Genomic DNA, 14,651 nt, shown 5'->3' on the forward strand with positions numbered 1-14,651 from the left:
TTCCTTCCTTCCTTCCTTCCTTCCTTCCTTCCTGTTGAGCAATGTTTTAGAGACCACTACTGCCTGTGATATTGGTGGAAAAATAGCAGCAACAGTAAATTACTCAAAGCTCCATTTTCATCCGCCACTTTTAAATAAAGTGTATTTTTTTAAAAAATACACACTTTATTTAGACATCTTGGTGCATGGGAATGGTTCTAACATTCTTAGCTGAATCTATGATGAGCCATCAAAATAAGTTATAAAATGCATGAGAATTGGCTGCTGCCATTTGAAACATTCACCACATTTGCTGAAATGTTGGCCACTATTCATTGTTATGTACAGAATGTTCTACATGCCCAAAGTAGTACTGCATTCCCTAGACAACAGTTCTCCATGCCAAACATCAAACTACTTAGGAGGCCTGTGGCAATTTCAAAGACAGCTTATGAGGCCTTAACATTGATTAAATTTCTGCTGTGTCCCAGGTGATACCATTGTTCCAGTCATTTCTCAGCTTTGCCAAGAGTACAATTTGTTTTGGTTACTGGAGTCTCTAAAATCCCATGATAATGAACAAATACATCCAAAATCAATCTAGAAAATATGATCCATTTTCAACCCTGGATTTTCCATTCTCTATCTGTTTTCTAGCTTAATAAACTATGAATAAATGTAGAATGTTTTAACAGGTAGAAAGATAAGGAGACTGTTGAAGTCATGTCAGGCGCGAACAACCAGACCCACATATGCAGAATTTGTGCTAACTACTTTATTACATTCTGTGTACAATACAGGAATCTCATGAATCTGGCAGCCTACTTCTGGGAACAATTAGATAAGACTTCAAAGAACTTAGGGAGGATTGGCTCTAGCCCTTTTAAAGTTATGCAGTGACTCCAGGAAGTTCTGCACTTGATCCCTCCTCCTTGCCGGTTGGGTGCTTCCTAACAAGTCATCCTATTACAATGTTGTTTCTCAAAATGAATATGTTCTCTTAAGTCTAATGGAATCTGTTATGGATCCTGAACCTAAGGTACAACTATAACAATTGTAATGCAGCTTTGAAAAGTCAAATTCACCTCTGACTGGCAACAGTGGATAATTTATGTATTATCTTTATGAACTCATGAGCTACCTTTTATAATAAAGAAATAAGGACTTTCAGTTTGTTACTAATGTTACATAGATTATTATTTTTATGGATTGGATATCTTCTATTGGGTATTTATTATTATTTAGATGCTAGGTATGGAGTATTTATTTTGATTAGGTTAAGTGATAACCACTAGTGAAAAGTCATTCAATCAACTTCATGGAAGAATGGGAATTTGAAATTGGATTTCCCAAATTCCATTCCAATACCATAATGAAAGTAAAGCAGCCATCCAGCAGAAAAATATATTCTCTTTAAAAGGTATATCTGAATTACTTAAATAGTATCTTTCAAATTAAAGATTCCTTAATGCCAACAATGAACTACCTGGTACCTCCAGATACTTTGATTAACAATTCCCTTATTAACCAGGCTATCTTTGGGGGTGGGAGCTGAAGTTAAAAATATACACAGGTTTCTTTATTATATTATAAGCAAACTATTCCACATTTCATCTTGTCTACAAATGTTCCATTTTTAATTTTATATGCAGCAACATCTATATCACAAGCACACACATTTACAGAGCCATTAATCTTTAATTAAATGAGAAATATAGGATTTCTTTAAAAATGTTGCCTATATAATTAAGGCAACATTACATAACTAAGTCCAGGATAAATGTACCAGAGTCCAATAAAATAATGAAATACAATACTGAATTCAAATGCACTTCTACAAAAGCTTTCTCCATTTTCAAAAGGACAGAAAACCAAATAGACCATCCTATTGGAAGAAAGAGGAGGAAACAGAGATGATTCTCCCCTCAGCCTGAACTGCCCTGACTTTGTAAATTAAAGTAAATATACATAGTTTCTCAATCTCAATGTTCTTGAAGAAGAGTATACACCATAGTATAATTACTGTTATTTTTTTTAAAGAAAAGGTTCATGAACACATAAAATATAAGAATAAACAGAAATATTTATTTTCTCATCTTACTGAATGAGGTTTTGCAGGGATGTTTAGTAAGATTTTGTTGTAATTCTTTGTACCTTACACCAACATTAATTAATCAGATTTGTTCCCATTCATACTACTACATTTTATGCAGCATATCATCCAATACAAAAGCATGCAAATTATGTAACTGAACTTATTTAACGTTAAATGACTTTAAAAGGATTAAGAGCTAAGTTTAAAATGATTTCTAAAAACCCAACAAGTTATCTATCACTCTACTGGTTTGAAGTCAAAAATAAATACATTTCCTGAAAACAGTTGAATAGAATATTGCCTGCATATGTTGTCTTTTAAACTTGTTAAGCAAAAAAGATGAGCTCCTTTTTTTAAAAAAATGGAGATAATCTTTAAGAACGAACTTAACTTGCATTGATATGGCTATATATCTAACACATTTATTCATATTCACTGGGGTGCCATCACTCACATTTATTTACATCTCATCTTTCCATCCTATTATTTAATAATATTTAAAAATGTCAAAATTTTCAAAAACAAAAGCAAAACATTAAAAAAACTAACATAAACTATCATAAAGCAATTCAGAAAATTTGGCTGAAAAGACAGTGGAGAAAGTGGGGACAGACACAAAGTCTGGAATGTATTCCACTGAAAGGCATGTAGGAAAAAGCCCACTTCCTACATGTAAGAGAAATGGCTGTACAATCAGGATCATCTTCAAGAGGACTCTCCCCCTATATAACTTAATATTTGAAAAGCCACCTCTCTGATAGCCAGCTCCTAATCATCAAGAGTTGAGCAAGTCATGATTCTGATGCACATTTTAAGTTCAAAATATCTGTTTTGAATTTCAAATAGATTATATCTGCCTCTCTAGAACAGAGGTCCCCAACCTTTTGGGCACCAGGGACCGATTCCATGGAGAGAGGTTTTTCCATGGACCGGAGTGGGCATGGCTTTGTGTGCTGTCTGCATCCCGCAGATGGGGCTTTGCTTGTTTGTGCAGACTGGTTGCTGGCATGCTGCGGACCGGTACTGGTCTACCGACCAGGGGTTGGGAACCCCTGCTCTAGAACACAGGATTCTCTTGTTTCAAGCTTAGAACAGTATTAGAATGCTTCTGGTGAACCGATTTTGAACCCGATACAGTCTGTTCAAACAAAAAAAAGAATGCAGTATTGAGATCAAAATATTTTCTAGTAGTTTGTATACTATTATTTGACAGTATCAATCCTAACTTAGAACAGAGATCTACTATGAAAGTGTTCTTACAAAATAGATTTCCTAATAGCATTTAAGGTGGTCATCTTTCATATACACTATTTTTACTAGTAGTGAAAGTATATGTTTTATCTGTGAATAAATATTTTCGGATTCAATTTCTAAAATGAACGAAGTCCTGGGAATGAGACTTACTGCACCTCATTACTGGTTCGTGTAGGAGCTTGCCAATAAAAGTACACAAAATATGAATTTTCAGGTAAAGGTCATAGCTAGTAGTTCTGTCAGATGCTATGACTACCAGCCTAGAAACTTTTTCTAATCCTATTTTGGTAATATTTACCTACTTAAGTTTTTTGATTGATTTCTGATTATATGCCATCAAGTTGTTTTCAACTGGTATAATGAAATGATTATTCAGAGCTCAGTTGTAGATAAGGTTGTGTGTTAAAAGCATACAGTAATATATTAAAGCTGATTACAAGGTGATTATATAAAGTTTACACATAGCAAAAAGGATACAATTGCCAAATGAAATCTTGCTATTATCTGTTGATTTGTAATGAATTTCATAAAGATACCCTGTGTTCTGCCTGAAAATAGTCCAAATACAGAAGTTTCCAACTTATCCCCATTTATCACAAAATCCAAATTATTTTTTCAAGAAACTGAATAAAATCAATATCTGTTAAATACCATGGTATTTGGTTCATAAAGTTGGCTGTTCCTGAAATCAGAGCTCAAAAGGAGACAAGTAGTCTCTTTGTACATTGACTTGTCCAAAGAATAGCTATCAAACTAGACCCTTTTTATTCTAAAATCAGATTTTATTCTTCAGAATTGTAATACAACTAGCCGCACTTTATTTGTTGCAAATACGAAACAACATTCCTTGCAATGTATTCAATGGCAGACTGCAGTTATCTTTCAGCTTCAGGAACTCCCAACTTTTAATTAAGCAGCTAATTAATAGTACCTTTGATCATGCCTATAGCAATCCTGCCAAACCATCTTTATACTAATGTCAAATTAATAATTCAGAAATATTTTTTTCTTGTGTATGTGGATTGTTTCAGAATGGGGTTCATAAATTACTGTAACTAATTAATTGTACCTCAAAATCCCATTTTGAATCTGACTTTGCAACCAGTTAATCTAAACAGAAACAACTGTACAATGCATCTTTACATTTTTCAGCATTTCATATCCACACAAAGCCTGTGATTGAAATTCTCTAAATCCTCCATACCACTCTTAGTGGATGACAGTTTATTGGAAATATGGAGGAAAAAATAATTTCCTCTCTTGTCATATCAGCAAAAATATATCATTGGACTCTATCCACCTTTTTTGTGGATTTTGAAGTAGATCATAGAAGTCAGGCACCCTCTTTAGAATTATATATCTGATGTTCTAAACTCTTTAAAGCATGGGAGATATTTATATAATTGAGAGTTACTTACCTGGATCAAATTCCATCCTATTAAAGATTCAGCAATGATGGATGTTACAGTTGTACATACACCACCAAAAACCATTAGATGTGTAGGTCCATATTTTATTGCATCATAGAAGGCTTTAAGACCCTTTGCATTGTCACACTAGGGAAAACAAACAAAAAAATCATATGTAATTTAATAATAATTTTTCTCTTTGATATTTAAGGATTCCCATAATACCATAATTGAGAGAAAGTAGTCAGCAAGCAGTGACTATTATACTAGCTAGTTATTTTTTGATTATACTAAATGGCAATATCCTGCTCTTCTATGCCTTAACAAAAAAAATTCTTTACATCATATATAGCATGATATGTAAAGAAAATGTCTATCAAAATCTATGTTCTACTTTTAAATGTAATTTGCACTTTAGCCAAACTACTTATTATTGCTATTTCATAACAATATTCCTTACAATCTATTCCTGCAACAGATCTATTGTTGTATCACTGTTTAGATATGTATATAAGTATTTATATATTGTTCTTCAACTTCTCATTTAACTCCACTCCCCCAAAATATTCAGTAAAGATAATAAAGCAGCAATAAAACACCTACATTAAAAGAAACAACACCGATCATAAGCAAAGCAACATCATGTATATAAAGAAATAATTTTAAATCTTTCTGAAGACTAGGTTTAAGACAAGGGAAAAGATAATTAAAGATCCTTTTCTAATGCTTAGGGGTTATAATTGTCCCATATATTCAACAATTTCACCTTTCACAGTGACAGGACACATGACAGAAGTTTCTGAATTGGCAGAAAAACTATGAAGGAGTAGACAGTCTCTCATTTAGCATGCCCCAAACTTCATTCACATTAACTAATATCTGAATTGGTCCAAGAAACCCAAAACAGTCACATAGAGAGGTTCTGTTAACAAACTATGCTTAGAAGGAGCTGTAGTGAAAACCAACAACAGACACAATTCAAACCCAAATTCCTAGTCACTGCTTTACATCCAGAAGTGGTGCTTCATCCCTGCAGTGCAAAGAGGCTTCTTTTACAAGCCAAGCCAACCAACTCAGCTAGTACTTTAGCAGAAGGTATGAAAATAATAAATAAGTTAAATAAATACATAATAAGAAAAGAAAATATGTTCCTTATTTGAAGCTAATAATGGGAAGCTACCCGTTGGTGGGAACTTCTGATTTTTCCACTCTACAGTTAACCAGCAGGCAGTGGAGGAGAAACTGACCCATTGAAGTAGATCCTTAGCAACCACAAAGTGGCAGCATAGTTGCAACTGAAAAAGTTTAAAGGCTGGAACATTAACTGTTGATGGTTGTGTACTGAAGCTAAACAAACTCCTTCCTGCTCAGAGCCTACACATTGCTGGAGTTAGTCAGAGACCAGCTGAAACTGATTTTTCAGAAACATATTAAATATACTCTTCACTAACTGGATACCCCCAGTTTACCTTTCCCTTGTTAGCTGCTATTAACTTGCATTACCAGCTATTTTAAAGTATCCCTATGTTAAAATACCCATGTTTCCTGAAAATAATCTATTTAACTGTACCTTGTAACAAATATTGGTTTCTAATAAGTTATATATACAATCTATATATACAATCTGAAATGTGCCTTTTCTACAATGGAATTTATAAATAATAGAGATTTTTCTATACAAACATAAGGATTCCAAGGGCATTTATTGAAAACCATGAAGTAGAAAGAAAATGATATTAGGTAAGGCAAATAAATTACCCACTCCTCAGATCCACTTTCCCAGAGGAAATAAATGGTTAGCCATTAAATATTTATTCCCAAAAATGTTGATTATGGCACGAAAAGATGGAACCAACACTAAAAAACAAAGTTGCTGAGAGGTAATACTGGAGAAGACAGTAATACAGTACATTAATGGTAATTTTATTCAGAGAACACAGCCTTTGTACAATAAAATTATGATGCTCAATTCAATCAATAGTTCTGCTGCAATAATCATATGATTATTGAATTTTGCCTAAGTCTACCTACAGGGTTATATTTCTGCCCTTTGTAGGTTTGCTTCTGCTAATTCTGGTATTGTAAGTAAATAGGATGCCTACTATAAGTGATGACTGTTTTCTGAAACAAATTCTAAAAGGAAACATGCTACAATTTAGTATTAGCAGTAGGATAGAAGGAAACACTGAAGTAAAAGCAATAGCACTTAGACTTATATACCTCTCCACAGTGCCTTATAGCACTCTGAGTAATTTACAATGTTACCTTATTACCCCCAACAATGTGGGTCCTCATTTTACCAATCTTGGAATGGAAGGTTGAGGCAATTCAGTCGGTTAGGATCGAACTCCTAGCTCTGAGCAGAGTTAGCCTGCAATACTGCATTCTAGCCACTGCACCTTCACAGCTCCTCATGGTAGCTCTTTTGTAGCAAGATGTTGAACCATTATAATTTTCTTTTGTGTCAACTGGCAACCACTAGCAACCTGTAATTTATTCCATTCTGTACTTTTCTTTCTATCTTGCTCATGGGAAGTGTTGCGTCTAGATATGCAATGGGGGAAACCCCAATAGCTTGTGGGACCACGGGTTCCATCCCAAGTTTTTCTTTGAGGACTGGCCACGGCCAGGGTTCTTTCGAGTCAGGGAGTGCTTGCTCCATAGCTGAATGAGCCTCTGTATTTCCAACTGATTTTTGTGGACACATTTCCAACAACAAATAGGCACATTTCCAAAAATTCGATCCAGTGAATTAAAGGTTCTTTAGAGGTTTGGGTATCTAGCCATTCTTGCCTAGACATCATAATGCAATCCCCTAGTGACAGTTTCAGCAACATCAGTCCCTTCCTGTACCAGTGTACTTCATTGTTCCTGATGAGGGGGACAGCTCCTGGAACTCCTCCTGCATGCCAACACACCTCCAGCAGATAACCATACTTAATATTCCTGCCAGTCTTCTTGGACAACTTTCAGAGTAGTTGTTTTGGATTAAAAATGGACCCTACTTCCTTCTCCCAGGGAACCTACTGGGAATAAGCCACCTAGACAAGACTATTAAGTGGACTATAGTCCAGATCCAAAATGGCTCAATTTCTTTTCATTCCACAAAACTTTCCAGGACTGTATGCTTTCATTACTGTTGTCCCCTTGAATATCCAAATATTCAAGAAGGATTTTCTACTGCAGTTCCTGTTTCCTGGATTCAAGAGAATATAATAAATTGGAGCACAGTTTTTCCTAAATTAAGAGAAAGCCTGGTGAGTTTTATCAGAAATTAGTTCAGTCAGTTGCCATTCACAATTAACTGGGTGACATTAAAATACTACTTTCTGATCACACCCTAGGCAAAAATAGGCTCTGTCTCAGAGAATATCAGAACCACCTCTTAGATTCTATAAGAGGTGGTTCTGATATACTGCCATAGTTCCTGCCCAAAATGATTTAGGTAGATTAAAAACATACAGTAAAACACATCAGAGACCATCCTGAAGATTGGTTTGCTTGCTTTTGTATTGCATTTTATCCCTATTCTGGAGTGAATCTGAATGCCTTTGCCGATTGCTCATTAGCTGCTGGGATTATGTTTAGGGGACTTCCACCTGAAATCAGCAAAAGGCTTATCAGTGCAATCTTAGATTGGAGAAGATGACCTAGTTATTTTAGTGGCTGCTCACATTCAAATACAGGGCAAAATATTCATTTGTTAATAGACATTGATACAATCTATTCTACTTTGCAAATTTCTTCTTTGCTCAATGTTGTCACCTATGGAAATTCTATTTACATGAGGAGGGTATGGAAAACTTCTGCTCCTTAGTGTCTTTCTGTGAGGATCTACTTACTACTGAACATATCCTTAGTAGTTATAGTCTTTTAAACTTCCTGGATGGGACCTCTTATACAAACAAGAATGCTACAATTTATTGCACTTGAGATAAAGTTTTATTTGGACTTGCCAGAAAATAATCATTGCTGAGTATTTTGTTAGTCCCCACTATGAGAGGGAAAGAGAAGGTCAATCAGGTGGCCAACTGGAGGATCTTGCCTTTTGTAATGTGGGTCTCTTGAAAGGGGTCACCCTGATCAAAATTAAGATCTCTTCCTTCATCCCTCCAATTATCACAGGTCAGCTGATAAGGAAGATCATTGGTGTTCTTGCTTAACCATTAGGACAATATGAATTATTTATTTGTTAGATCATTCAGATTAATCAGTCAGACAAATAGAGGCTTTTATTTGGTCTAAAATATTTTCCACATTACATACTGTGACAATCATATTAACAAGTTCAAAATACACACATTAGCAAGGAAAAAAAGTATTTCATGTCGGTTGTGAATGTGTTTGAAGTATATTAATGCATATTTACATTTTACTGTCTTTAAGCCAAGAATATGCCATTTAATTTTACAAGCTTATCAAGAGAAAAAGAGTATCTTTTCACAATCTAAAACTGCTTTCAATAATTATTTCATCCATGTAGAAATGTTGTGATGGAATGGTTTAAATTTAAATGTTTTAAATTTGGATATAGACCACAAGCACTAAATTAATCTATATATGCATATGTTATTGCATTTATGGAACCAGCTATATCACATTGAATACAGAAATTTAGAAGCAGAAATTATTTGAGATCAAATGGTGGGAGCATGCATTAATACAATATTGTGCGATAAATACTCACAATAGGAAGATTTGACATTGGATTAAGAATGCAGAAGAAACATGTCTATTGCAGCAATGAATAGCATATCTAAAGATATCACCTATGCAATGAATATTATATTTTAAAGAAAAGGATATTTAGCATTGAGTTTTTGGATGGGTTAATCCTCCTGGTATGCAATCTGGGGTCTTCCTGGTGGTGCAGCTCCTGATTGATGAGGAGGTGTCAGCTTTGCATAACTCTATCTAGTGTGCCACTTGTGCCCTTTCCTAGATCGGAGGTCCTTCAGTCAGTCACTCATGCCCTGGTCATGCCCTCAAAACTTGACTACTACAATTCAGTCTACATGGGACTGCCTTTGAAGACCATCTGCAAACTTTGACTGATTTAAAATGTATTGGCATAAGCAATAATGGACTTGCCTCAGTATGCCCATGTAACACCTCTGTTTCACAAGCTACACAGTTTTCAGTTCACTTCAAAGTATTATTTTAAGTGTTATTTATTACCTATAGAATCTTGAATGACATAGTACCTTGTTACTTGAAGGACCACATAACTCCCATATCTAACCAGTCAATTCAATTCTGTGAGATTAGCAGACTCTACATTCATCAATATCATTATTTAGGATCTCAGAAGCATGCCTGCTGTGTAGCACTACCTGCCTTCTACAATGATGTTTCCCCAGAAATCTGGATGACTCCCTTCTGCTATTGTTTAGAAGAGCCATGAAGACTTAGCTCTTCATCAAGGTCTTTGATAAGAGAGAATGAGACCCCCTCACTTCATCATACTGGCCAACTTTGATCTTTATCTTTTAAACTAATTTTATTGTAATTTCTTTGATTGTTGTGAGACTTTCAGAGTCATTGAGTGTTTGGCAACATACAAGTTTAATAAATTCATTATTGTTATTGTTGTTGTTATTGTTGTTGTTCATCACACAGTCAGATAGATATTTAGACTGGATTTGGCATTTTTATTCACCTATTAATGTCAAGGTTCTGACTGACAAACTCAGCCAAGCAAACACCTTCCAGATATTCCGATCTCTTAATGTAAAACTTTACTGAGTACATCATTTCAGCACATATGAAAGCAAAACCAACTCTGGCAAACCCCAGCCCAAATCCCTATAGTAAAAGTATAGAGTTCTCCCTCCCATTCATGAACAAGTCACATTGCCCAATTAGGTGAAAATATACTGCTTTAAGAAAATGTCTCTGTGTCAGGTCAGACATCTGGTGAATCATCCTTGATTCTCACAGTCTGCATTCTTTATTTTGTAGTTGGCATCCCATTTCCCCATCCTCCCCCCAAGTTCATTGGCAAGCTAAGAAGCAATAATTGTTGCACCAGCAAAGCGAGCTTCAAGCTTGACAATTAAATCCTTCCCAAGGACCTGGGATAGGCAGATATTGATGTTTGATGGTGTTAAAGAAACTGTTGCAACATGTACACTGTTCCAAGTAAAGCTGTCTTTTGTAATTGTCAGGTGGTGATTTTGTCAATGCTGATGGTGTTCAACCAATGCTCCAGTTGTTTTGTGATTGCACTCAAGGTGCCTATTACTATTGGTACTACTTTGGTTCTCTTTTGGCACAGTCATTCTATTTCTATTTGCAGATCTTTGTATCTTGTATTCAGTCACTTTTTCAATCACTTAAGGTAGAAGGATTTCAACCCCAGTTGCAAACATTCCCAACTACACTAATCTCAACAGAGTTTGGAGTACTCAAATAAAGAAACCTTTATGATTTTGCTTGGACAAAAAGAAGATGGCAACAGATTATCAGGATTTCTATGTTCCACATCACGTTATAATTATAGAACAGCATAGATAAAAGTAAAATCAAACTTAAAATATTTCTCTATTCTTTTTCAATCTAATTGATGAAATATAGAAAACTGTTTCTAGATCTCTGGATTTTCCCATCAATAATTAACAGTCTAATAATAATTATTAAAACTTAAAGATCCAAAGTAAAAATTAGAATTATGATGGAAAAAACAAAGAAAGAACGGGGAATTATAAGTTCCATGGAAGACCAATATTTTCTGGATTGTGTCCAGAAAACAGATGTTGGTTCCATAACAATATGGATTTATTTGAGCACATATGTAGCAGAGTGGATTTACTAAGAGAAACCAGGATTATGAAAAGAAGAAGCAGGATTTGAAGGTTTGCACACTGTATTTGATGTAAACGGAGAACTTTCAAGAATTTATTTGTTCAGATGAGCATTTTCAAGGGAGTGAGAGATCCTGGGAGTTGAAGAGATAGATGTAGAATCTGTTTTTCTATTTTTAAAGGATATATATTCCTGCTGTCAATGGTGGTTGTTAGTTCTGAAAACTCCATTAGAAAATAGTAGAATTACATTACTGCTAACTCAAAGAAACAAATGAAAAACATAGAATGGAATTAAAAATAAATTCAGTAAATTAATTGAAAAATGATTTTGTGTAATTTCTCCTAACATTTTAAAATAATTGAAAACCATTCCCTTGACAATGTGACACTCACAGAAATGTGTTAACAAGCTTAACATATCGATGCAGCTATTTAGTTTAGATATTTACTTTAGTTTTTCTAATCTTCCCTTAATCTTCCCCTAACTCCCATATTTTTTAAATTTTCCAAACAGACCTAAGAGGAGGGCATGAAGTTCGCTGACTGCTTTTTGTCTGCAGTCTATAACTTCCTCCTTAAAGCTGATTATGAAAGTAATTGATATCTATGTTCAATAGTATGAATTAGTGGAAATAGATTTTCATATTAGCACAATAAAATCATGGAAAATGCTGATAAAAAGGGAGAAGATGTATACAATGAAATCAGTATGTGTTCTAATGGTTGTTTGATCTTGTAAACCTACTATATTCATCTACACAAGGGAAATGGGTACTCAGTTGCATTGTTCATATTCTCAGCTCTGGATAAGATCATCTTGTATATTAGCTTCCATTGCAATAAAAACACAGGACTTCTCTTTTCTGTCCCTCTGTGGGACAGAACTTTATGTGTTACTGTATCAGCTTTAATAAACTCAAACAGAATTTTATATGTAAAAAACAGACAAGGACACTATCAGTCCACTAATGGGAGAAGATGGCAAAGAGATATTGGACATACTTAGGTCATTCTTTACATCTATCTTTACAGAAAAGAGAAAAAAACAGTCCAATCTATCAAAAGCAGTACCGTAAAAACAGATTAGGAATAGGAATTAGGAAGTCAAAATAGGCAACAAAAAAAAATAGTAAGACAACTCTTATCCACTCTACATGAGTAGAAATCACCAGGACTATATGGATTACATTCCCAAGTTCTGAAGGAGCTGGCAGATTTTATCTCTACTGAACCATATTTTTCAAAGATTCTTAAGCACTGGGGAACTACCATGGGACTGAAAAAGAGCTGGGGTGGTTCCCATCCTTAAAAAGGGGAAAAATGGTTCCAAGAAACTACAGACCAATCAGCCTGATATCAATACCTGGAAAGATCCTGGAAAAGTTAATCAAGCAATGGATCTGCAAACACCTAAAAAGAAGCAAAGATATTATTAAAAGCAAAATCATGCCAGACAAACCTTATTGCATTCCTTGACAAAATGACTAAATTAGTAACAAGCAAAATGCTGTGGATATAGCATATTTGGACTTTAGTAAGGCATTTGACAAAGTAGTCCACAACCTACATCTTGGTAAGAAAAATGTAGGATAGACAGCATCACCATCAGATGGATTCATAACCAGCTGACCAACCATACTCAATGTGTAGTCTTCAGTGGAACTAAATCTACATGGAGGGACGCATACAGTGAAGTACCCCAAGATTCTATCTTTGGCCAGTACTCTTTAACATCTTCATAAACAATTTAGATTAGTGGATAGAAGGGGAACTCATCAAATTTGCAGATGACACAAAGTTGGGGGAATAGCTAGGCTCCATCAACAGAGGAATAGTATCAAGATCATGTGAAGTTCTAGTAACACTTTATACTGATTTGGTAATACCCCACTGCATCCAATTCCAGTCATTACGATACAAAAAAGATGTTGAGACCCTAGAAAGAATGCCAAAGAAGAGCAACAAAGATGATTAGGGGACTGGAGGCTAAAACATACAATGAACAGATGTGGGAACTGGGTATGTCTAATGTAACAAAGAGAAAGACTAGGGGTGACATGATAGCAGTGTACCAATATTTAAAGGGCTGTCACAGAGAAGAGGGGGTCAACCTATTCTTCAAGACATCTGAAGGCAGGACAAGAAGCAATGGATGGAAATTAATCAAGAAGAGAACCAACCTAGAACTAAGGAGAAATTTCCTGTCAGTGAGAACAATAGGTCTGTGAAACAGCTTGCCTCCAGAAGTTGTGGGTGCTCCATCACTGGAGGTTTTTAAGAAGAGATTGGACAGCCATTTGTCCAGAATGCTGTAGAATCTCTAACTTGAGCAGAGGGTTGGATTAGAAGACCTCCAAGGTCTCTTCTGTTATTCTGTTATTCTGAAATTCTTAGAATGTAGTGATATAGATCATTGTGTCTTTTCTACTTGTGTTTGGCAGGCTACTTCCATGTTAAAAGGCCCTGGATATTGCAGAATTGCCCTTACAATTCTTCCTTGTATATGATTTGAGAGTAATCACGTTTATCTAAGCTGTTAGAAATTTAAGAGAGCCCTAGTACAACTAACAATGCTCTCCACCATGCTATCCAACAGCACCCTGTGACAATATTTATGCCAATTTTTTATCCTGGAACTAATGTGGGTCATAAGACCAAACAGTATTAGTTCAAACAAAGATAAAGTAAAATAAAGGAATATCCAGCAATATCCAAAGATCTGATATTCTGCATAATATACATACATTTTATTACAAAAATTCATATAAACCCATTCCTTCCAGCTAATTCAATACATTTCTATAAATTAGCCCAAATTACTCTCATAATTTGATACTATATTATTGCTATGTAAATTTTTATTCAGAAGAAAATGAATATTTAGAAGGATAGCATAGTTCTCGTTGCTCTTAAGAGTCAGTCTGTCTCTTAAGTACTGATTCTTAACGGTAGAAGTTTTCTGTCAGCCATGGAGGGACCTTTCCAAATATTGGTATTAGAGTGATATTGGCAATTACCGCTGTTGAGATCACAGCATAGAGATCAAATTAACTCTCAAAGCTGAAAGAAAAAGAGGAAATATATTTTGAGTCCTGCTGCTGTCTGAGA

At 34.9% G+C, this 14,651-nt stretch overlaps 1 protein-coding gene across 1 annotated transcript in view; it reads right to left on the minus strand.

Annotated features, from left to right (window-relative positions):
- The window catches only part of LOC107291829 (gamma-aminobutyric acid type B receptor subunit 2), a gene marked incomplete at its 3' end in the record, with an annotated part of 105,308 nt that overhangs the window by 66,393 nt on the left and 24,264 nt on the right, over positions 1 to 14,651 (minus strand). Inside the window, exon 2 of the mRNA XM_015820862.2 lies at positions 4,747 to 4,884. Within this exon, the coding sequence (XP_015676348.2) occupies positions 4,747 to 4,884 (138 nt within the window). The remainder of the gene's footprint in view (positions 1 to 4,746; positions 4,885 to 14,651) is intronic.

Source organism: Protobothrops mucrosquamatus, unplaced genomic scaffold (genome assembly GCF_001527695.2).
Source record: "Protobothrops mucrosquamatus isolate PMUCROS unplaced genomic scaffold, P.Mucros_1.0 scaffold1195, whole genome shotgun sequence".
Classification (NCBI taxonomy): domain Eukaryota; kingdom Metazoa; phylum Chordata; class Lepidosauria; order Squamata; family Viperidae; genus Protobothrops; species Protobothrops mucrosquamatus.